Here is a 26412-nt window from a genome sequence, read left to right on the forward strand (position 1 = left end):
GAATAAGATGTAAAAAGGATCCTGAGAGACGTCTGCCAGCCTGTTGTGAGGAACGGCTGCAGACGCCAAGGTCAGTGAAGAAGGAGGGGGAGGAGTAACGCGGCTCCTGGCCAAGATTCCTCTGCAACTCGTGGTGAAGACCATGGTGGAGCAGGTTGTCCCCCTGCAGCCCATGGAGGTCCACGGAGGAGCAGAGATCCACCTGCAGCCCCTGGAGGACCCCACGCCGGAGCAGGTGGAGGCCTGAAGGAGGCTGTGGCCCGTGGAGGGCCCGCTGGGACAGCTGTTCTAGAGGGACTGCACCCCATGGAAGAGATGACCCACGCTGGAGCAGTTTCACGAAGGACTGTGGCCCGTGGGAGGGACCCCACGATGGAGCAGAGGAGGAATGTGAGGAGTTCTTCCCCCAACGATGATACAGCGGCGTAAAACAACACGTGATGAACTGACCGTGACCCCCATTCCCTTTCCCCGCCCCGTGCCGCTCGGGAGGGGAGGCAGTAGAGATAATGTTAAGCCCGGGAAGAGGGAGGGGTGGGGGGAGGTTATCTTGTTCCCTGTCTCATTCTCCTGCTAGTTTTAGAAATAAATAAGTGTTTTTCCCCAAGTCGAGTCTGTTTTGCCCATAACGGTAACTTTAAGGATTTCTCCCCGTCCTTATCTCAAACCTTGAGCCGTTTTTTCTATATCATCTCCTCCTATTCTCTCGGAGGGTGGGGGGAGCGAGAGAGAGACTGCGTAGTCTGGTCCCGATCGGGGCTGAACTACGACAAGCAGACTAGATTATTTTCTTACATCCTCGTGTTCCGAACCCTTGCATATGAAATTAAATTACAGACTACAACAATTATTTGTTAATTTTTTTTTGAGACTTTTTTCATCAACGTAGATTTTTAGCCACTGTTCAATAAAACTATTATAAACCCTACACTTGAAACCAGTACTTTAAACCATTTAATGCGTCTAAAGTGTGAGTAAGGACAAATCTAGGCATTGAAGAGATGGTTCAGGTTTTAAATAAGCAACCACACCGCCCTGTTATCTTTTGTGTTATTTGGTTCCTTATAAAGGCACTTGCCAGTGGCTCAGAAGAAGCTATGTGTAGTTTGACTTTTTTTTTTTTCAGGCTTAGGATCAGAACTTAATATGCAATAGCACTGCAGCATTGCTGATGGTTACAAAACCAGTAGTTTTCAGTTCACCCAGCCTTGCAAAAAAAAAAAAAAAAAAAAAAAAAAAAACCACACAAAAAAACCCCAGGGTAGTACAGCAATAAACAGACCATGGCAGCCAAGAGCAGAGTTAGAAGACAACCTGAAGAAACCAGTTCGTGCATCATATCTATACCTCTTCTTTGCCAAGCAGCTGGGTGCTTACAGAAGTCTTCAGTAAGCCCAGAGAATTCAACATGAAGTTGCCACAGAGCAATACCCACAAGTGGATTTATCTAGTAGCCAATCTAGGCTTCTCCCTGAAGCTAAGAGCATTTTCTTACATTGAAAAGTCTCAAAGAATAGGCTTCTAAGACTTCAACACCAGGACTTGAGTGATAAGAAATCACAAACTCTGAAAAGTCATTTTTGAAGCAGGCTTCCCTGGAATCCTAGTCTCTCTTAGCTTTTAGATCTACTTTAAAGACATTATCGATTCCCTTTGTCCCATTTTTCCAAGCCATTCTCTTAAGTCACGGGGGAGGCACAGGAGAACATCATAGATACTTTAGTCAAGAAGGAAGTATATGTCTTCTGCTATGCTAGGCTGTATGTTAACCCACATGCAGTGCTTGTTTGACAGGTTCAGTTGCTTACCATCGCTGCGACCTCCCTTCTTCCATGATGCCTTGATTTTTGCACTGAGCACAGGATTTTTGAAACCTACCTGTTTCCTAATAAGGATGAGGCTGCAGTGATACCACAGTTCAGGTCTGATATAGAAACATTAACCAAGAGGGGAATTTCTAAGCAAACTGTTGTTACAGAATTGCTTATGCTACAGAGCAAAAGCAAGATTCTTGCTGTGACTTTAAGTGACAGTGGTGTTCTGGTTTTATTTAGTGGGTCAGGTGGGCTTCTGTAAGAAGCTTCTAGAGGTAGTTTCCCCTTTTTTCAGTGGACTTGGCTGGGCCTAGGGTGGACCCACTGCTGGCCAGGGCCAAGTCAATTGGTAGCAGAATGTTCCCCCATAACGCCTCTGCAATAACATATATAAGAAGGTGAATAACAGATTAAAAAAAAAAAAAGAAGATGTGAAGACATTGAGCAGGGGCAGAGAGGGGGAGGCACGAGCCTTGTGCGCCTTGCAGCCCTCACTCTCTGGCCTCCTGCTGGGCGCCATCTGGGCCCAACTCGGCCTGGCCCAGAACGGCTACAAGAGGAGAGGAGATGAGATGTGAAGAGAACCTGAGAGGCGTCTGCCTGAGCCAGCTGTGAAGAATTTCTTGTGAGAGGAACGGCTGCAGACGCCAAGGTCAGTGAAGAAGGAGGGGGAGGAGTAATGCTGCTCCCGGCAGAGATTCCCCTGCACCCCGAGGTGCAGCCCATGGTGAGGCCGGCTGTGCCCCTGCAGCCCATGGAGGCCCACGCAGGAGCAGAGATCCACCTGCAGCCCGAGAAGGACCCCACGCCGGGGCAGGTGGATGCCCAAAGGAGGCTGTGGCCAGTGGAGGGCCCGTGCTGGGGCAGAGGCAGTGCACCCCGTGGAAGAAGTGACCCACGCTGGAGAAGTTCATGAAGGACTGTAGCCCATGAGAGGGACCCCAGGCTGGAGCAGGGGAGGAGGAGTGAGGAGTTCTTCCCCCGAGGAGGAAGAATGAACTCATGAACTCGTTGTAACCTCCATTCCCTCTTCCCCTCTGTGCCGCTCAGAGGGAAGGAGGCAGAGATAATGTTAAGCCTGGGAAAAGGGAGGGGTGGGACCAAGTAATCTTGTTCCCTGTATCATTCTCCTGCTAGTTTTAGAAATAAATGAATAGTTTTCCCCAAGTCAAGTCTGTTTAGCCCATAAAGTAACTTTAAGGATTTCTCCCTCTCCTTATCTCAAACCTTGAGTATTTTTTTCTTGTATTATCTCTCCCTATTCTCTTGGAGGGAGAGAGAGACTGCGTAGTCTGGTCCTGATCAGGGCTAAACTATTACAAGTAGCCAGAGGTTTAATAACAACTAATTCATTTAAAGGAAAAACTAAACAGTTGAGATTACAGAAGACAGTATTGTTCAGAGTCGGGTGCTTAAAGACACCACTACAAACTGAAGCTACAGACAGTGAAGGACTAGCTAAGAAAAGTAAGCAATTTTTACAGAAGTGTGCTGTTCGATTTAAAAGTACATGCCAAAATCAATTTCTGTGAATTCTAATCTCCCTGTGGCAGATTCCAAGTCATGCACTTGATCTTCACTTCCTTTTTCTACGGTATCTATTTCTAGGACTGGAAGCAACAATGAGAAAAGAAACTCTCTCATTTTGATTATGAGTATCATCACCATCTTGATGCAGGAGTGTAAGAAACTTATAACGCTTACATGAAGATGCTCCTTGAGTTGCCTGTCACTGTAGAAAATAGGACCTATTGTGAACCAAATATGAAAAGGGAAGGGAGACCAAGTGAGGCTTTTCTCAATTATTTCGAGCATACTATAGGCAGATATTCAGACAAAGCATACCAGATGTGAGAAACAGTCAGCAAGCTACAGTGCCTAGTAAGCTACAGTGCCTAGTAATGCAGAGTAGAAAACTAACAAGTTAATACCTATATGAAGGTGCAATCAGAGTTGATTTAAGACTGCGCAGCCACAACAAGATGAGGAAAACAGGTTCCCTCTCCTACACATTCATCACCATCGATGTTCACAGTCTCCTGAAAGCTGGGGCTAGTGACTGCATCACACCGTCTGGCTGCTCCCAAGTGAAAACAAAACCAGAAGAAAGTGGAAGGGAAGGCATGAATACTGGTTTTGAGCTAGAAGAAACTACAAAACTTTGGATTGGCTTCAGCTCCAGCCCTCTATTTTCAATCCACAGAGCTCATGTGAAGTTTCCAGTGAACAAAAGTTCCCATGCTAATGCTCTTACCTTTTCTTGTTTGCTCTAGATGCCCAGAAGAGGGTAATACTGTTAACCTACTTGACAGTGTCATTAAACTTAGTAGATTATGCTGGTTTTCAGGTTCTCATAGATCCTCAAGCTTCCATGGGAGCCAAGTGGTCCAAGGTCTGAAATGCTGTCCAGACCTGCACAGGCTAATGCTACACATAAAGCTATTACGTAAGAACTGACTGACTTCTAACATACCATGCAGGCAATACTGAGTGCATTAAATATATTAAAAATAAAGCAAACAGCTGAGGTAGAAAATGGAATCAAAATTATGAAGCAGAGAATAAAAGAAAAGGTGACAGTTCTTACTTTTGCCTCCCATTCCATTCCAGCAACGGAAATACCCAGTAGTATAACTACTGTGATAGCTCCTATGATTCTGATATCATTCATTTCATCAACCATCAACAGTCCATTTTCCTAACAAAATAAACAAACAAACCAGTCATATAATTGACCAATATTTCTCTTCCCTACTGCAGAACAGCATTTTATTGACTGTAATTTATAAATAGAGTTAGTTTCTGTATCACAAATTTAGTCATTTTAGAATTCCCTGTATGGACACAAGTAGTTTGGTTTTTGTCTTGTTTTAAGACACTAAATCTAAGTGGAAATGACCATTCCTATTCACAGCCCGTCCCCAGAAAGAACTGTCTGTTTTCAACTGCCAGAGAGTTCGATTAATCAGCAAGGCAACTGCTACCATCTTGCACCTATTCAGGTATTTTACTTGTTGTTCATTATTACTCTTAATTCTTTTAACATATTTCAAACTTCTTCCCATCTACAAAAACCATGGTTGAGTTCTTCTCAGTATTACATTTAATCAAAAAATCCAACAGACAAACAATGCTTGGTTGTGTTTAACTTAAGGAATTGTTAAGCAGAACACCTTTGAAAATGAGCTTAATATAAATTACTATCACTTACAAGAAACAATTCATTAATAAGAATGTCAGCATTAACAACTTATGATTCTGCGTCATGTATCTGTACTGCCACTCTTCTCAACAGTCAGCTTGGAATTTACCACAGACTGTATTTTTTTTTCAGGGAGATAAACAGTGTGGGAAGTTTCAATTTGACACCAACGATAATTTTTTCTTTTCTACTGAAAAGCTACCAATATATCAGTATTTTACCAACCTATCAGTAGCAACCTTGTACCTCATTCCACATCTTTGAACTGGTCAGGGCAACCTCTGGAATCAATAGAGGCTAGGGGATGAAGGGATTGTGTGCAGCCCTGGCGAAAAGGACTTGGGGGTATTGGTGGATAGAAAGCTGGACATGAGCCAGCAACACGCGCTCACAGCCCAGAAGTCAACCACATCCTGGGCTACATCAAAACAAGCGTGGGCAGCAGGTTGAGCAAGGGGATTCTGCCTCTCTACTCTGCTCTTGTGAGACTCCACTTGGAGTACTGCATCCAGCTCTGCATCCAGCAACGGAAAGACATGGATCTGTTGGAGTTGTCCAGAGGAGGGCCAGAAAAAAAAACAGAGGGATGGAACACCACTCTTTTGAAGAGAGGTTGGGAGAGTTGGGGCTGTTCAGCCTGGAGAAGAGGAGGCTCCAGGGAGACCTTATAGTGACCTTTCAGTACTTAAAGGAACTTTATAAACAAGATGGGGACAAGCTTCTTCATAGGGCTTCTAGTGATAGGACAAGGGGTAATGGTTTTAAACTAAAAGAGAGCAGATTTAAACTACACATAAGGAAGAAATTTCTTTTAGGATGAGGGTGGTGAAGCACAGGTTGCCCAAAGAGGTCGCAGATGCCCCATCCCTAGAAGCATTCAAGGTCAGGCTTAACAGGGCTTTGAACGATCTGATCTAGTTGAAGATGTCCCTGCACATTGCAGGGGGGTTGGACTAGACATCCCTTCCAACCCAAATCATTCTACGATTAGACGACAGCTCAGACTTGCATAAAGAATAGTGCAATCAATATAACCACTATCATCCATATACCTTGAGCAGCTCCACAACTGTCTCTGCAAAGCCAACAACGTACATTGCTACTGCAACAGCATTGGCAAATGCAAAAATCAGACCTATGGCGCCACCGAACTCTGGACCCAGACTTCTGGAAATTAAGTAATATGCTCCTCCTGAAAGAAAAAAAAAAAAGGACAAAAAAAACCAAAACAAAACCAAAAAACAACCAATCAAAAAACCACCGCATGAAAGAGCCTAAGAACAGACAGTCATCAGCAATTTAAAGTTTACACAAACAAAATGCTACTTATTCTTGCATCTTCCCTGATGTATTAGGAAAAAAAACCAAAAACTGAGTATTTCAGGGCCAGGCATGCTGAAGTTTTAGGAATATACATCAAGTTTTTAAGAAAAGACACCACTGGGAAATAAGCACCTGACTCTCACACCAGGTATTATTCAGCTATACAGCTAGTTCTATGGTTAAAAAAGAAATTGTAAAACACAAGCAGCAGTATTACTGGGCTTTTTATTTCACACTACCCAAAGCATTTGTGTATAGTTTTACTATGATGCACATTCATTAGCTCAAGAAACTAGCAAAATAGCCTGTAATAAACCCACTCAAGTTCCAGATCTCAATGACCTGTTTCTTAAAGCTCTGTTGTTAAGGGAATTTCCTGCCCCTCAATGGGACTCAAAACAATCACATGGTCACTCTGTTTTTCAGAACATATTCTTTATATTTTTGAGCTTGACAAATACAGTAGCTCAAACCCTACACGTGACAAATGGAAAACTGAGTATCTACAGCATCAGAGAAGAGTAAAATTTTCAAAAAGTAGCAAAGGTACATTCCTTCAATTTAAGGCTAAGCGTTCTTGAAGCAACAAAATCCAGCAGCTCCAGTCTGAAGTAATTGAGTGCATATTAAAAATTTGCAACAGGAAATCCTTAAATTCACTGTATTACAGTTCTTGTGCAAAATATATTTAGGCTCTCAGCTTTAATATACTTTGCAAATTAGACCATTAACATAAGAAAAATACTACTGTAATGTAGAATTTTCATAGGAGAACTGTAGTTTTATTCTACAGTTCTTCCCATTCAGCACTTCAAATTTTCTAATTAAGTATTATTTTATAAGAATGGCTCTAGAAAAAAAAAGCTCTTATATGAACAGGGAAATCCGATATGTATAATGCAATTTAAAAAAAGAAAGGGCATTTAGAAACTAAGCTTGACATAATGCTAAGATTCATTGCTGATCCTTCCTATTGGGTCTGTTTACTTTGTGATAGTGAAGTTTTTCTCTTCATTCTTAATCAAAAGAACTTTGTAAGCTTCTATTTTAATTCCGCCACATTTTCTACTAGTAGCAATCTTGCAAAGTCATGAAGTAGTCTGAGCATGTCAAAGGCACCAGCCACTTACAAAACTATTTTGTAGGAATTACTGACAACAGCACATAAATCATGAAAGAGAATGAAAGCCATCACCCTCAGGAAAGCTACAGATAATTAAGAATATGGACAATTTATTTGGTGTATTAAAAAAACATGGTATGTATACACTTCTGTGTATTAAAAAATACACAGTATGTTCTTTTGTATGCTCTCATATAGATAGCTTACCTTTATATAGAATCTGTTTTTCACACTAAGTCTTATTTCAGCATATGAATGCACACACACACACTCTTAACCAACCAGTGCAGACGCAGGAGAATAGTAAGACCCTATCCATTTCTGGATATGTGTCTCGAAGTGTTTATATTAAAAAATTAAGAATAGATACTGTTTCTTCCACAGTGGAAAAGAAAGCCACTAGTCAAAACAAATCAGTAAGCTAATCATTCACTTTTCATTAATTACATGACTGCTTAGTCAAATACAGGACATAAGGAAGACTCTGCTCCTCAGAAAATCAAAACTTCCCTACATTTCAGCCATACTGTATTTTCCCTGATGCTGAAAAATGAAAAATAAATTATAGGTTTCATTCTTAACATGTATGCTTCAGAGTAATCAAAGCTTTAAAAGCTTTATGAAAGTAGCTTTACCTCCTCTTACAAATCCATTTGTGGCTATTGCTGAAGTAGACAGTCCAGTAATCGTTGTCACAACAGTGGCCATTCCAATAACCAAGACAGACAGACCTTTTGGAAAAAGAGGGGGGGGTAGTTAAAGTCCAGCAGTATTAAGATGTACAGATCTTCAACTTAACTTGGTTTTAAGAATTAGTCTCGCAAATACATCACAAATTTACTGTATGTGGTCCCGCACATTCAAGCAAAAGGCTCCTTCATTCCCTTTTTGTACAGAGATGTTTCCAGGATACAAAGAAAATTGGATAAATATTCTCTTAACCAGCAGGGTAACAGCTGTATCCTAGAGCTTCAAGGAAACGCATGCCTTCCACAGATGATAGATTTTCTGCAGTCCAATACTAAGTTAAAACCTGGAAGAAAATTGTTTCTATATGCAGATTTTAGTAACCACAGATCAAAAGTTTACCTCTACAGTTCACTGAAGACTTACAAATGGCTATTTTAAATTACATACCTTGTAGCTAAATGAAAAAGTCTAAGTATCTTTATACTCCTTAAAGTTTTGAGATAAGTTACCTTAAAAACTGGCAATATTGAGGCCATTTTCTCCCCCTGTTTAAAGTGTAAGCTCAGGATCAACACCTCTTCTGGATCACATTTAAAAGTCACTGAAATAAAATTATATCACTAGTATACATACCTATCCCAGCTTGTCCTACAATCCATGACAGTCTGATGAAGAGCATCACACCCCAAATATTTAACATACATCGTACCTAAGATACAACAGAAATTTTACATAGGTTAGATCTTGCATCTGCAGTCATTTCCTCTAAGTTTTCATCCCAGCTTTTAATGTTGTCAAAGTCATCTTGCAGTACTTCCCCACCACTTTTCAAATTATTTCACAACAACAGATTATTTAATTAGACAAGTGTAGGCTTGATTAAAAAAAATATAAGGGGACCTAAATATGATTTAGAAGTTACAACCTTGAACATAGATAAAATTAGAGTACTTAAATATGACACTTGTATTAGGTCTTGATCAATAAAAATAATTTAGATCCCAACTTTTAGGATCCAAAATTCATACTAAGAATACTTCACTACAAATAAGATTGTGAGGTCTGCAATGATTGCAAGGTCTACAATCACAGTTCAGATATCCCACTAAATCAAAATGCACTAAATCAATACTTTACTAAATAATTTATTCTTTAAAAAAAAAAAACCAGAACAAAAAAACCCAAAACCCAACCAACCCTCACAGCTTCCCAGTCCTAGAACTTTTGTATCTTACAACACAGCTGTACACTAATAGAATGGGGCGGGGGAAGGTGGTTTATTTTTTTATCCTTGTATTTTAAACTTAGTCCTTAATGAAAAGAGTTTGCACTGCACAGAATTTAGACAGAAGACCAACAGCAGGTCTTAGGTCTCTCTCTTACCTAAAGAGTACAATATCAATCCTATATAAAATTTAGCTTGTCATTAGGACTAGAAGGGAGACAAGGATCTCCCCAGACCACAAAAAGTAAAATTTTTTCAGGGATTTAAGAAGTCTTTTACAGAACGTAAGTCACTTGAACTGGAATTATTCACCCAGGCAGATTATGTCTACTAGGAAATACTAACTGCAACCTTCAAACCACTGAAAAAGAGATCATCCTCCTTGAAACTTTTAAATACACTTTGGAAGAAAATGGTTAGCAACACTTACTCCCTAACTCTTTAATGCTTAGAATTGTTTCTTACAAAAATAGTTCAACACAGAATTTGGGTCTGGAGAAATTAAAAGTCAGCTTCATACCTGCTTTAAAATGAACAACTCTGTACTTGGTTGGGGGACATCAACAGAAGTCTGTAATACCCGTTTCACAGCTACCACAGGCACCCTCCTTCTACCAAGGTAGAGAATATGGCTACTTCAAGACTTGTAATGAAGTTGCTAACACACAGTGGAAGCTTGCTGAACTAAAGTTCGGTATTCTGAATGCTCAAGTTCAGCATGTTCTAACCAATTGTTGCATTTGCAGCCACCACTATAAATTCTTATGGCTTTGGAGAGTACATATTAACCATAGTTTCTCCTTGCCAAAATATTAAAAAGAAATCAAAGTGTTTTGTAACAGAATTCCTCATGTCACGCTTAGTTTTTCCACTACTTCACATGGGAACAGACTGTTTCTTCCACCATGACTATACTGTACTTAGCGTTAAGACTTCCGACCTTAGGAGAGTGTAACTATTTGTTAACAGGTTCAACAAAATTTAAATACTTAATCATGGTAAAGTTTTGCCATATACAGGTAGGTACTCTCCGCAACATGGTATTTCTTGCTTCTCTAACAACAAGTAAGTTTTCTAATACTTCAGCCCAGAACTTTACAAGTCGAAAGCGAACACATTAAGCATATTCTCTCCACTTGCAGTTGTCTTTGTCATTTAAGATTCACATGTAGTTTTTCTACTACATGTAAGTACTTACACAATCTTTTTCCTTCTTGGAAATCACACAACTTTGAAACTGTAAAACTTGTGCTAAGAAACCATGATCCCTTCAAAACCTGAAGTCCTTAAGTATTTATTTCCTTAAAATTCAGTATAATAGCAACTTTTCCTAAAATTATGGCATTTTTCACATCTCATATGTATAGTCTTTTCTTTATTCAGCAAGCAAAAATAAGGTTATTAGAAAGATCAAATCTGTAAGAAACTAAGTACAATATGTCAAACTTACCAATACACCTTTTATCCAGCCAAACTTGACCACCCCTTTGCTATCAGGTGTGTAAGTGGCCGCTGCTTCACCAGCTGGTGTGCCTTCCTCACCATTGGCATAGCCATCTTCAAAGGGTTCCTTGGAAAAACAAAAAAAAAGTTTATATTTTACATGATGAACAGAGTAGAGGGCATTTGATACTCACGTCTTAAAAAAAATATACTTGCACAAACACAAAAATTAAAGAATGACAAGGCAGAAGTTTTAAGTTTTTTCTTTACATTCCTTGCATGAGGCACATCTCTTAGATTTCAAGGACTATAAAACAAACTCACACAGATGACTTAGGTATTCTGTTTCAGTTAGAGCAAACTGTTAGCAGTCAGAATAATAAATACTTTAAGAATCAGTTCTACAGCCCTAAGCAAGAAACACCTGGTCTTTTAGAAAAAGAGCTACAAAATTTCAAATGCAGTAACTTCTACAGCACAAGTGCTGTAGTGTATAGCACTTAATCTGAAAGTGTATATTGTTCTACCACAAGATACTGGTCTCAGCTATAGCGTTTCCTGTAGTTCAGGCTTTGCTGTCATTTGATCAGTTTTTCAGGAAATAAATTATTCACTTCTCTGCAAACCATTCTACTATTCATTGTAAGGTGATGCTGTCAGAAAGGAGGGTAGGAAAGTGGCATTTTGTGGAAAAGCAGGGAAGACTAATGCTCTCCTCTGTTTAAAAGGGAAGGATGATAAAAGCAGAAGACATTAGTCCCACAGACAAAGACCAGCTTGTGGCTTTTCTTTACAATTCAACTCTCAGCCTTACAATGCAGAAGTCTTAACCATTTGATATATATTAATATACACATACTTGTTGCATGCTTGCTTTTCAAGAGGCAATTTTGTTTTCCCAAGCCAGGCAGATATCTAAACAGTTAAACTCAACTTAAATATTTCCTACATCTGCTGTAAGGAATCTGCGGGAAGCACTCTATGCAAGGTATGTTAGTTATCCAAGGCAACAAGTATGAAGAATGAATATACTATAAAGACCCTGAATACCATTTAGAGAATGCTATTCAACAAAACGGCTCAAGCATAATTTCTGAAGCAGCTTGTATCTCAGAAGTCTTAGAAAACATTTAAGCATTAGAGGTTCAATCCCAGGGAGGTAAAGGGCAAAACTCCCATTCGCTAAATAAGACACAAAATAGAAGCATAATTTGGTTCCAGCCTAAGAACTAAGTTCCATGCTGAAGAAAGTTTAATGTAAGATACTTTATTTAATTCCTCCTCCTCCTGATACACTAATACCAATATCACTACACTACACCTCAGCATGGAGTCCAGAGGAAATATTTACAGAACTTAAAAAGGGTGTCATCCAAATCCCCTCACAATCAGCAGTAAACATATAAACAGACTAAAAAAAAATAGATCAGACTATGTCAACCTTATCCAAAGGTCATTAGCACAGATTCATATCACTGTTTCTCTCACTGACTCAGTATTATGAAACTCTCATAAAAGCAGATGTACCTGCAACCAGTAGCTTTCCACCAGCAGGCAGAATCATGATCATTTTGCAGATCATTACTTTTAACTGATTGCTTCCTTAAATACTAGGTTTTCTTGTCTCCAGAACAGATTTAAAAAAGGTAGATAGATATATGTGTTACATACATATATATCTATATATGTATATGAACTATTGTACACATTAAATAGGGGACAAAAAGAAACATAACTGCGAATTACCCCATTTGCTGAACCGTAGCTCTTCTGGATAGAGGAGAACTAATGGCTATCATTTCTCAGGAGATTTCCACAGCCTTTCACAACATTAATCTACTGATTTGTCAATTATTTGTATTCAGGCTCTCAAACCTAAACCAAATCAACCAAGAAGTGGTGTGTGACCTATCTAGAAAGATAAGAACTGCGAGGACCAAAAAAAAAGAGGATTACCATACTCCTACATTTAAGATTTTATGTAGAATTAACTCTAGCATCTCTTTGTCAAGAAGTAGAATAACTGACTAGTTTTAGTTTAATATATAGAGCTACACTCATTTGCTGAGCCTATGTTGATCCACCTAAACCAGAACTGAAGAAACGTGAAGTCCTCTAATCAGGCCTCTCGCTCAACTCGGACACACCTGACGCTCACAGCAGAGAAGAATGAGCCTACATACTGCCCTGCTCCGATATCCTTGAGTACTTATCCTTCAGATGACTTTCCTAGAAATGCAGGAATAAACCTCAAAACTCCTAGATATTAATGTCTCTCTTATCAGGTTCTCCTGTTTCAGCAGCACTTGCCAGAAGTCTCTCCCTGCTTCTCCCTCATCCTCCTTCAGAAATGCGCAGGAAAAAAAAAAATGCGTTAAGACAAAGGACAGATTAACAAACATGTTCACAACCATGACAACAAAACCTCCAAACAAGCATACAACAGTAACTACGTATATTATACCTTCATATAAAATCCATTCTTGTTTCTCATAGAAAAGTATCACATTATAGTTGCAACAAACTCAATTTTAAAGTGTTGCTTAAAGGGACTCACATTTATATTATCTAAACAGTTTTTATGCTTTAGCCAAGGAAACTACCAATATTTGCTAACATCTTCTGGTATTACAGAAAATCACGTCATGTCTCTAATAAGAAACAATAAAATTGTTCTTTGAAAAGACTGGTCAGGGAGGATCAAGAAACAGCTAGAAGAAATCTGTATCTTCACATCCTAAAATACTGAAACATTGTATGTAACTAAAGTAGTTAATGCTGTAACATAGAGTCACAATATTTTTTTTTTTTTTAAAGATGCTGGAAGTTTTCATTCACTGCATGTGTACATTTAAAGACAAGGTACAGAACATCCTAGTATCTGGTGCAAGAAACAATTCTATATTTTAGTGTGTGACTATAGCTGGCCAGGTATTGGTGAAACATGCACACATTAACAAGATGACCTCCAGAGGTCACTTCCAACATCAACCATCATGTGATAGCTATGCATTTTACTATAGCACTCAAAGAAGCTCATAGCTCAGCCTGTTGCATTCTGGGAAGGAGATAATGGCTCACAACTGATATTTTGAGTTATCAGTTACCAGATCAGCTCCAAGATATGAACACAAGAAAGTTTGTTCTGTATGTCTTGTCTCTCCACACTATGCAATATTTCCTAGGAAAATATTTTGAAGCGCATACAAAATGTAATAACTGAAAGGTTATTGCTGGTTATCAGTGCTAGTGGGTGCCCAATAAAGCACCAGTGAGAACAGATATTACAGAGTGTGGGCACAAAAGAATTCTACTTTACAAGACTCCAAGTTCAGCCCGTTAATGTGAGACTAAGAAAGCACTACTGTGGTCCCAAGCTGTAAATAAAGCAGGCGTATTTTTAATGCTTGTGCTCATGAGGAAACAATGCTTCCACTAAAGTCACATACTGAATGGAAAAAAAAAACCACACCAGCACTATTTTAGAACAGCAATACACGTAAGATAAGATCTTCATGAACAGTAAAAAAACACTAACACACTGTGAATTTGGAGGGGGTGTAACAAAAGGGGAAAGAAAAGAGAATATTTTAGCATTTCAGATCAGAAATGTTCTTGTTAACTGAACTTTTAAACCAGAGTAGTGTCTTTCATCTAATCAGTCCAAAGAACACTCAAGAGTTATGGTGCTCACTTGCACTCTTAAAGGGAAAATAAGATATTTACACATTGACAATTCTATCATATACTGACAGGAATTTAGTCAAGAAACAGTTAAATTCTGCTCCTACACAGAAATTTCCATTGCTGTATCACAGTGCACTGAAAAGTACAGATAATCTACTATTTCATCTCCAGTACTGGATCGTAACAGTAAGTTATTTGTGCCAATTGTGAATAGCCTCCACATTTATTAGAAGTGGATTAGTAATGAGAAAAGATTTGTTAGTCAGAAGAGATCTGAGATTTTTCACATAGAGCATGAAACACGCTGGTGCATGACAATGTTTTTCACTGGTAAAAATTGCTATTCAGTTATACTGAGAGTGCTTGACAGTGGTGTATGTTATGCACCACATTTATTTATGGTGAACTTACCTCGATCCCATCTCAGAGGCAACATACTTAGGCTATGTTGAACTGTATGAGGTGCTACCAGAATAAACGCACATGAACTGTTCTGCTCTTGCTTCTTTTAAAGTATCATAACATGAAAGCTTCAAGTAAAGGACAGGACAACCAGCAAGTTTGTACCTAAGACAATGTGGTTCTTCAGGCAGACTGCTCTCTTTGCAGTCTGCCTCATTTGGTATGTCCCAAGTAGTAAGTAACTTTAGCTAATCCTTTATTGCCATTACTATTTTGCAAAGAGAGAAGGCTAAAAATGCACCTAAGACTAGAGCATTTAACTACTCTTTTTTAATTTCTCAGGTTGGACCAGTTACAGGTTTAGCAAGTGCCAAAGCAGTATGGGCTTCTCCTCATACAAATTCCTTAGAAAGGTTTCACAACAGTTGCTTTTTCTTGTCTTAATAAGATATAGTACTGAAGCTGGTTTAAACAGCTAATACTATCAAAATGTTAAAATCAAGATCCTTGACTTTTCAAGCTCCAGTTTCTGCAAGGAAATAAAAAAAATGGCATTCCACTACCTTTAATCAAGAGAACAGCCGCTGACATTTAAAACTGCTTTATACTTTAACATTCTGTAACATGTGTGGATCATACTTTTAGCTGCTAGGAGCTTTGTGGTTAGAGATGTTTGCAGCAATGACCACAGACAGTGGAACTCTTCTTCACAAGAGCAAGAGATCTGCACACATCATCTGCACTCATTCACTGCAGCTTCCAGCGTTATTGCCAAGCTGTTCACTACACCTTACCATAACAGTTTCTTGTTTCCCCCTCCTGTATAGGTTAACTGTATAGGCATTGCCATTTTTAAGAAATTACTTTTCGTGGAAGGAAGCAACTGGTCAAATGCATCGATCCATATGTAGCATGCCAGCTGTCTCAACAGCAGAACAATTGTTGCTTGTAGAGATTATACTACTAAATAGCCCAACTCTGCAACTGCCCACAGTTAAGACTACAGCTACTCAATAACAAAACTTGGCAATACAGAAGATCTTCAGAGTCAACACAGCTCAAAACACACATGGAAGAAAAGCTTGTGAACATTTGTTTTTGTTTTTCCAATTCAAACATATTCTATCCAGAGTGTATAAAATTAAAAAAAAAATATGACTGATTAAAGAAAAGTTATCAAAATCAGCACAACTACTAAACATTTTGCCCCAGAAAATGCTAACACTTCCTGTGTTTTTTAAAGACTGCAAATCTCTTCTTCGATGAGCAAACCTTCCACTTCCCCTTCTGGAATGAACTTTTGGATTCTTCCTCCCACTTCACCTGTGACATTTCTAACTATCTCAATAAAAGGTTTGAAAAGCATGAGATGTATTGTATGCATAGAATAATGCACAGAACAATCCTGCCAACACAGGTGTTCACTTCTGAAGCAACAGTGACAACTTGTGCAAAGTTTGCACTAGTACAGATCATTTAAGTGAGATACTGTACTACCAAAGAATAAGCCAGCTATTAAATGTTGACTGCAGGAGATTAAACTGTATCAAACATATCCATCTGTTATTTAAACACTGCTTTTGCAGCATGCTAACATTCACAGTCATAAAACTCACAGTTTGTGTCTAAGGGCCTTTGATAAGGTCTTTGTGTTTTACAATTTTACCTAAGCAGTGATGTATGAAACTAACAGCACTGAGTTTCCTTTGCAAAATATCTAAATCTCCACAGGATGGTTTTAAGCATATTTTTGTCAAGGGACACAAGAGAGTTCTGTGATTAACACTTTATCAAAAAAAAGTCTCAAATTTGTTGGTCTGACTGAGAATACAAAGTATTTCAGTACTTAAATATGCGACAAGAAAAATAAGTCTCACTAGTCTTTGACGTGATCTAGTGACACCGACTACTGTTTGTAACCATTTTTTCAACCAATCACTGTTCAAAATGGGTGAGATACTGAAAGAAGGTATTAATACCAAGGAATCAAGCTGATAAATAGTGATCAATGGTTTACTAACCTTGAAAGAAAGAACAGTAGAGTCATAAACTTAACATAATGAGATACTTTCAGGATGCTCTAGCAGAAGCTAAGATAAGTTAGATGGGAACATGCTGGGGGGGTACAGACACACTGGCTGAGACCAAGATGAGGGAACTTAAGAAGCTTAGAACCAACTGACAGGGTGGAATAACCAAGGAAATTGGGAACCAGCAAAGATAAATCAGCAAGAAAACACCATGGCAGCAAGAACAAAGCAGGACGAAGGTCTGAATCCACCCAGCTGGACATAGTGATCAGGTGGAGAGAACGACCACCAGAGAGACAGTGACTCCTGAGCACAGACACGAGATGGACGCAGAGAACGGGAAATAACCTGTCACGGGAAGAAACTTATGATAATGATTTCTTGGAAACCTAATTAATATATAACCAAGTCCATGGGAATTCTATGAATATGCTTGTCTATGATGCATAAATACTGTACCTGTTGCTTAACATGTTGCACACGTTTGGAGGAGCAATCCCCCATGCTGCCCAGTGCTGAATAAACATACCTACTTTACAATCTTATAGACTGTGGAGTCCGTTTTCTGCACGTCAATACTGTTGATAACTTTGCTCTGTAGGCTAACAACAAATCATGGCAACTTTTAATGTGAATTTTGAAAAACAGCTTTGCCAGGTCTGACAGCTTTCAAGTATTTTTTTTTAAGGGAAATAAACAGCTCTAAGAGGGAGTAAGTACTGTAGGTAATTACTTTAAGAATATCTTACTGTATGTAACACTCTCTTGAAGAACAGACAGTACTGGCACTGTCTATTTCGTGAACTAGTAACACTAGCTATACTGTTGTTGACAAACAGCTGTTTTCTCTATACTGATCTGTTTCAGAAGCAATAACTCTAAAGCTTTGTTAGATATCCTCACTGCTTTCATTCATGCCACAATTAATTTACCTAAGCCTCCCTCCTATTAAAACTCCAAACTATAGACTAAATATCAATATCCAAACCCAACTGAAACAATTACTTCTTGAGGCAATTTGCTATTTAGACCTACCAAATGACGTAGAAGAACGTTGTCAGGCCTAGGAATTGGAAACTAACACAATGAAATTCAATGCCTATAAAAGCAAAGTAATAAGGAAAAAAATCCATAGGCTATCTCTCACTACCCTTGGAAGAGCTCTTTTTCTAGCCTACTCTAAATACTGTCAGAAAAAACTATCACCTCGTTACATGGTAACAATTGAAGGGAAAAGATTATAAAACCAGGAAAATAATTCTGTAATAAGTAAATCAAGAAAAGAAAACCTCATCTGTAGTACCTCCAAACTTTAAATATTGCATGCAGGCCTAGTTGAGGCCTAGTCCACTGCTGAAATACAGATGATGATAGGGTTATGATGAGCTAATATGGAAACTAAGAACTAGTGTGCCCAGCTCTCGATTAATTCTTTGTAATAGGCCTCATTCTGATGAAAGAGCAGTGAAAGTGCAAACTCTAAAACTGAAAGTAGTCTATCATTTTCTACATTTTAATTACATCACTAACTTACATCCTACAAACAGATGTAATAGTTTGAATCTTTGGTACTTCAAGTGGGGTCATAACCCAAGTGAACACAGCTGCTTTTCACTTAAAAATTGCAACTCAAAGATAATAGCTTCCACAGACACCTAGAACATTTTACAAATTCCTGATAATTCGCTACTTAAAAATAAACTCGCCAAGTTCGCAGAACAGATTCAGATGTTCAGGTTTTTCAGGAGTTAGATGTGAAGCCTGAGTGATTAGTACTGCTACCAGTAGCAAAAACCCAGTCAGGTAGCACACGCAGAAGAACGTGGCAGAAGACATGCTCAAGACACCTCAGTCTGCCTAAACACCTTCTTAGCATTTTCCATAAAAAACAAGCTCAAAAACCTTCAGGGCACATTGCTAGCCATTGTGCAATGACTAGGTGTTGACAGCAGTTTAGAAAACTCAGCTGTTGTACTAGGTACTTCACTGCTTGGTTTTACACCAGGAATGAATTACCGCAGATTTGCTAGTAGAATTTAATTCCCACTCCCTGTTTGAAGCACATGTAAAATGCTGCTATATACTGTAGTTCCAGTATCTTTACAGTTATAACCTAAAAAAGCCTACTATCCCATTAAATGGCACCCAGCAGTTACCTACAGCAACAGGAGATAAATTACCCAGATAAAACATGATCTGTTCTAAAAACTCAGGACTCCTTGGAATCAAATGTGAACAGCTTCAACCATTGGTTACTCACCTCAATCAAAGGAAATCCTTTTCAGGTTTGCAGCTGAGAGACCAAAACTTAAGTGCTTTGGCTATATTACCTTCTCTACAATTACAAATTCAAAATACAGCAGCAAATGCTTTTGGCATCCATTTCCAGAGATTTTAAGAGAGATTGCATCAAACATAGAACATTAGTGTTATCTTAAGCTGAAATTGAAGTCTGTTGTACTTTGATTACAGTGAAACAATTTTAAACAGAAGAAATTTATAGTTACAATTAATATGTCAACTAAAGAATTAGCCAGCTACATGTCTCTGCCATCAGCTTGTATTTCAGTGTCTTGCAACTCAATACTGCTTTTAACAGAGAAACATTAAGCAACATTGTGTGTGTGCGCGCATGTTCTGAATTTTAGAACCATTTTTACTTTAATTCTTTTAAAGGGATAGAGAATCATCCATTATTCCTCCGAGGAAAACTGCTCACACTTAAGAGTACTTTAATTGGTGAAAACAGACAGAATCTGGTCCTTGACTGATCATGCTGACAGTCTCCTAATTGTCATAGCAACATTCCACAGCCACTAACCTGCCATGTCACTTAAGTAATCCAGCCATTAGAACACTGCAAAATATTCCAAGGGTGATTTCACCCCTTCCTCTACCTGCTTGCTCTACTGCATCACCAGGAATTTTGAATTTTCAGCCCTTTATAAGCAAAAAGAAGTCTCAATGCTTTCCTAAGTATCACATCAAGGTAAAGTCTCACTTGAGGCAGATTACTAATCAGTGCCTCTGGAAACAGTGACAGTGCCAACACCATTTGATCTAGCTGTCGTAACATCAGCACAGGAAGTTCAGATTCAAACCTTTGTATACCTAACAGAGAAGGATTAGCCATATTTACAGAATAAAAGTTCCAGAGGAAAGCACCAAAGTCTAGATAGTCATGCAAAGGCTGAGATTTGAAAGCCTGCAACCAATATGGTATGACCAGATGGAATCCTTTCAAGTAGTTTTTACACATGACATGGCAGTGAAGTTTTGTTGGTATCTGCAGGTATGCAAGAAAAGCATCTTATTTGAACTATAAATAGTATTATTTATTCTCCACACCAAAAACATTACTTAAAAAAAAACAAGAGCATTCTGCAGAAGCATCAATATAAATTAAAAAACCTCTGCCTCCTCCCGTCTTGATTCATATACCCCTCCAAAAGCACAGGATGACATGAATACTCTAGGCAAGCTGACAATGAGAATTAGAGACAAATGAGAAAAGACCTTTGTTCAGCAAGTATGCAGTGTGGCTAACCCATGACAGACCCACAGTGCTTATGTTCTGCACTCCCAGAAATACTGTAGGCAAAGTCAGGCCTTCTTGCCAAGGAATAGTCAACAGTCTGCCACCATGAAAAAAAAATATATATATATATTTTATATATGTATTTTAAATATATATATATACACACACACACCACTTTCTTTGCCATTTCTTCTAGTTAACAGAAAATTGCACCACTAAGATCTAGTCACAAAAAGGAGGACTGGCTTCCCACACAAGTAGAGGGGCAATGAACCCACCCAGCTTAAAAAGAAAAAACACATGCATTCACATCTCAAGAATGCACCTCAATTCTGGTTTGAAGGACCCCTCCTTTCCCGCCCTCTAGAGAACGCGTAGTTTCCCTACTGCAGCAATGTAATTGATCCTTTCCAGAAGAACCATGGTACTGTGAATGATTCTCAAAGTAATTATTCATTACTGTGCATTGACCATTATATTCCTTTTGATAACCATTAGCATGAAAAGACAAACTATGGTTTTCAGGAAAAAAGATCCAGGCTCCGAACACAGGTAAGTTTCACTTGATTATCTGAAAAACGTAACTCTGATAGATTTCAAATGGTGTGACGCCTTTTAAGCATGTTATATAATTTTCTTGTTGTCTGGAATGAAACAGATGCAGCATTTGATCACATACAAGCTGAATTAAATCCTTTTAGCAAGTCTCTTGCATAGCTGTTTTTCATATTCAAGTATAGGCTGAAAAATACAATTTTTCTAAACAAGTACAAAAGATAATCCACTTTAGTTTTGATCAATAACTTGTTTTCAACACAGCAAATTCCCAAGTAGTCTTCTACACTCCATCCCCAAAAAAGGTTAATTTGTAGCATTCTTGCTCTTAACACCTTTCAGTTTTCATCCACTTCTGCAAAACAGAATGATGTACTTTCCATTAAAGAGGTGGGTGATAGAGGGCAAGTGTACCACACTATGCAGCAGTAACCTTAATAGAACTTCCCATTCTAATTAGAAGTCTAGTTCCAAGCATAATAAGTCCATGAAAAGTTACATTTAACCTGTAAGGGAGTGAGAGAGAGACTGTGTAGTCTGGTCCCGGACAACCTGTTGTCTTACAATAGACTAAACAGCCCACTGAAATATTCTCAGAAATCAATTACGTACTGTATGAATCTTTAACGTCATTCCATGAAATGGTGGACACAGCTACAGGCACAGCCCCTGAGCCAGCACTGAGCAGAGCTGGTGATGCAGCACAGCACTTACTTGCACTGGCACAGTACTACCTTCAAGGCAAAGTTGCAAAACTGCTTAAAACTCAAGAGCAATATTACTTGGAATAGTGTTAGGAGTCTCCCTAGCATGTAAACTCTCAGAGTAAGCTGAAATATTAACATAGCATCACAGTTTCTTTACAGCTGGAACAGATGTTGCCATTTTCTTTGAATTGAAAAAACAGAATAATCTGAAACAGAAGCAGTTCATTTGAAGAAGTTAACTAGCAAAATGAAGACACAGGAGATAGGCAAAAAATTCCTAAAATCCCATTTTAACAAGGAAGCTTTTTTTTTAAACTACTACATAGTTAAATCAGTTAAGTTTATCAGGCAGAGATTACACATATTAGTTAGTTTTTACGCACAAAAAGAAACTTCAGTGAGTTGAGGCCTCATCGGCATGCTAAAGGGCAGAAATAAATCAAAGACGTTCCACGCGCTCAAGCTGCAAGAACTGGATAGCTTCCAAAATACTGAAAGGCAAACAATTCTAAGTCAACTATCTTTAAAAATCCTTAGTAGTCAACAAATGACCATATTGTGATTCCTATTACCCATACCAAAAAGAAAGGGTAAATTGGTCTGTGATTAGTCATGTACGAATATTATATGGGGCTTCAGGAAAAAATCTGAAGGCTGCAACAGATGATGTAGTACGCTGGTTTGAGTTACTCCAAGATACTGATCTTGCCAGCCTCCTCTTCTGCAATAATATTTTTCAGGAATGAAAATCATCTGAGGTCTAATCAAATGCATTAACAAAAGGGAAAAAGTTAATCTGAAGACAAATTCTGCAGCACCGTCCTCTTTAACAAGCTCTGAAATAGCTTATGGTAAAAGAAAAGCCGCCCAGCTAGAGAGAATTATTGCTATTGTTTCAGGTTGTGGTCTTGAACTAGTCATTGATACTGACAATGTCAGCTATGATTGGTTTATTTAAAAAAAAAAAAAATCCCACAAAAAACCACCAAAAAACCCACAGGAAAAAAAAAAACCCAACAACAACAACAAAAAAACAACAAAAACCAAACAAGCTCCTCCAAATCAGCTCGCCCTCCTTTCTTCCTTCTCTAGTTGTACTCTTCTGGCAAATTACAATGCCTTTTCTTCTGACATGAGTGCTCAAAGGGTTCATAGCACATCGAAGTGGTCTCCAAAGAGGGGTGCAGGCACTCCAAGGAGTGCACCAGACAGTCCACTGAGAGTGTGGGAATAAACTATTTTTTTAACTGTTCATAAAGTACAAAGATTTCTGCAAGTGTTTATTTCACCTTTATCTCATGCTTACATTTTTTATTTTATTGAATCACAGAATCATAGAATGGTTTAGGTTGGAAGGGACCTTTAAAGGTCATCTAGTCCAACCCCCCCTGCAAGGAGCACGGACATTTTAAATAGATCAGGTGGCTCAGAGCCTCATCCAACCTGGCCTTGAATGTTTCCAGAGAAAACATCTACCACCTCTCTGGGCAACCTGTGCCAGTGTTCCACCACCCTCACTGTAGAAAACACCTTCCTTACATCCAGTTTGAATCTGCTTCTCTTTTTAAAACCATTACCCCTCCTCCTATCATAACAGGCCCTGCTAAGGAGTTTCTCCCCACTTTTTACTACACACAATATTAGCACAGTGGTAGATTTATATAATTTTTAAGTAAATAAATATAAGTACATTAGGGGTGCATGCTCCTTTTTTTATTGATACAAGCCTGCAGTCAAGATTGTGGAGACCACTAGTGTATTAGATTAGGGAACTGAGTCACGGTATCCAGTACAAGTCTTTGCAGTTGCAGGGGGGTGGGGTGTTTGCTTTTTGTAAACCAAAACCACAAATGCCACCACAACAGAGAGCACAAAAGTTTACCCCTTTCATCAGCAGCCCACACTTGTGCTGTCAAACTATAACCTGTTAACAGCGCTCAGTTATTTCCACTTTCTCTGGAACAAAACAAAGAACAGTATTAGGAGTTTGCTGAAGATAGTTCAAGGGTTTCAGTATTCCGTAGGTGTTTTGGACTGAAGACTTCACATAAATCAGGTAAGAGAGATTCAAACATCAAGTAACATACAAGTATAAAATACGCATGGTCCTTATAAAATAAAAACCCCGGTGGACTAATATGATTTACTGCTGCAAACAGAGTAGTATATTTTTTTTCCCCTTGATGAAAATGGTGATAATTAAGTGCACTATCAGGATAAGCAAAGTATGCATTCTGCACACAAATTGAAAAAGCATAAAAACACCACTTTGCTAGTAAAGCCTCATCGCAGCACAGGTGCATTGAGCTCACTGTTTTTCAAAAGTGATGAATGAGAACAGTTAGAAATTAAAGGCTTCTAGGATGTCTAAGAGCACAGAGATCAAAACTAGAAAAGCTTCTCTTATTTTAGTACAATAAAATTCAGATGAAAATTCAAGTTCTGCTTACAAACATAGAGAACAAGTAGGAAAAGAAGCTATCTGGATTAAATCACACTGACCCAAGAACTAAGAAACGTACTGACGGTAAGCAAGATTCAGCAAGGTAGTACAATAAAAACCATGTGCAAGAGCATCTCAGTCTTCTGGCAGAGGGGAAGGAAAGGAAGCAGTTTTAAAGATATATCTTACATAACACAGTCAGCTAACTTGATAGCCTAGAATCATCTTTTAACTTTTTATGCATCTTTATCTGAGCTCTGTTTCTGTTTTCTTCACAGGGTAAGCAGATACAAACCAAGAATGAAGAAAAAAAAAATAAAACCAAAAAAACCAAACCCAAATAAAATCCCAAAACAAAACCCCATAAGTGTCAGAGGTGCAGAGTCATTTAACATTTTCAAGAGAGAATATATTCTTTGTCAAAAAGCAGTGCCATACTCAGCCTTTTCACTATGCTTCAGTTAAACACTTTCAGTTATCACATAAGAGGAAAAACTGCAATGTTCAAGAAAACACAAATCAAAGCCAGAAAGATAGTTTCAAAAAATTACAGTCATATAACTTCAGCAAAAACAAACAAAAAAACCCCTCAGCTCTGCATCAAGACAGTTAGTAACGTCATCTTTCTTACTTCTGTCTCCAAATTCTGAAGGCAGATGCAGGGATTTCTGTGTGGGCAGAAGCAAAGCACACTTGTGGTTTTAAATGCCTTCAGGTTTGTTTGTTTTGCTTTGGTTTTTTTTTCATTTGGGCCGGGGGGCTGCTGTAAAGATCTTCTGATATTACTAGCTTCTAGCATGTCAAGGGAACCAACTAGTACTCTCAGTGAGTATTTAAGAAACAACAGAACAAAGCCACCAGTAGAGGGCTTGGCTCACACAACGTCTACTTACCACAGCTGTAAATGACCGCAGAGAAGACACACCAAATCAGGATCACTCATGTACTGTGAGGTTTATTCTTAAAAAAAACAAAACAAAACCAAAAACCTCCCAATTGAGGAAATGCTATACAGAAAAATGATGAATTAATGTATAGTAGTGGATTACTAAAACACAGTCCAATTCTGAATACTTTAAAAGTATTCACCTTGCAGAACCATAAGGTCTATGGCATCACAGCATGGTAATTTTAACACTGAGGAAGAAAAAGACAGGTGGAATGTCTTCTACAGCTTGACTTACAGATGTAGCTGACCTAGGCAAAACAGATATTCCTCAATTGTAAGACTGGAAAAAAAAAAAAAATTGAAGGCAGATCTCCTCAAGAGGGCAGGGGACACGGCTGCAATTGCAACAAAAACCTACATATTGTGGCATGCTGTTTCCCTTTGTCACTTCTTTGTTAATAACCATCCTCTCACCCCTACATCTCTGGAGACTAACGCTCCTGCAAAGTATCATCTTATCTATCAGATCAGCAATGGTAACAGCATCATCAAATTCACTCTATCATTTCTCTAAAGCAGAGTAAGATTAATGCACACCAACTCGGTAAGTAACAGACTGATCACCCTGGCTATCTGCAGCCAATGATACACAAAGACAAGACCCCTCACTTGAAATTTAACAAGACAGACAAAGATCAGTAGTCTGCAATTCATCCACTTCAAAGTACTGGAGCATCACTCAGCCGGTTTCAAGAATAATCCCTTTCTCTTCTACTAGGAAAGCCACTGACCACATGAAATTTGAAGTGGTTAGACACCTGGTCTACTAGGACAACAAGACAAAAGGTACTCCTTGTCAAAAGGTACTCCTTCTGTACATGTATGTGCCTCTTCCTCAAACAGTGCATCTTCCTCCAACAGTGCTTTTCTGTGAGAACAGAATCAGCAGAAGAGTTAGACATACAAAGCTTGAATACAAAACTAAAGAAAATATCCATTCTATAATTGGCACTAGCATCAACACTCTGTAACACTGCCTCACAACAGTCATTTACCTTTTAAAAGGAAAAAAAGAATAGCACAAATTTTAACTGCAAGATGAAATTGCTATATTCAAAGCAGTGAACCACATTGCTGGTGAACACATTTTTGGATCAGTCTTGACACAAAATAACTGCCAACCTTGATGCACTGGGTCAAGAAGCAGGGGCATAACAATAGGTCTTCACGTAGTGCAAATTTTATGTAATGGTACTAGGATGTTTATACCAGCTGCCTGACTAAGTCAGTCTTTGACATACATGCTGTGCAAGTTAAGTTAGCACAAAACCCACAGCTAAA

At 38.6% G+C, this 26412-nt stretch overlaps 1 protein-coding gene across 5 annotated transcripts in view; it reads right to left on the reverse strand.

Annotated features, from left to right (window-relative positions):
- The window catches only part of SLC12A2 (solute carrier family 12 member 2), a 68205-nt gene that overhangs the window by 38495 nt on the left and 3298 nt on the right, over positions 1 to 26412 (reverse strand). For 4 of the 5 annotated variants that reach the window (XM_086771525.1, XM_086771524.1, XM_086771523.1 and 1 more), the window contains exons 2-6: positions 10828 to 10947; positions 8786 to 8861; positions 8098 to 8193; positions 6069 to 6208; positions 4402 to 4512 (exon numbers count right to left, since the gene is read on the reverse strand). In XM_086771525.1, the coding sequence (XP_086627651.1) occupies positions 4402 to 4512; positions 6069 to 6208; positions 8098 to 8193; positions 8786 to 8861; positions 10828 to 10947 (543 nt within the window). Of the gene's footprint in view, positions 1 to 4401; positions 4513 to 6068; positions 6209 to 8097; positions 8194 to 8785; positions 8862 to 10827; positions 10948 to 23621; positions 24489 to 26412 lie in introns of those variants that run through there. The other variant, XM_086771526.1, reaches the window with a different exon arrangement.

This window comes from Chlamydotis macqueenii, chromosome Z (assembly GCF_036417535.1).
Source record: "Chlamydotis macqueenii isolate bChlMac1 chromosome Z, bChlMac1.mat, whole genome shotgun sequence".
Taxonomy (NCBI): Eukaryota; Metazoa; Chordata; class Aves; order Otidiformes; family Otididae; genus Chlamydotis; species Chlamydotis macqueenii.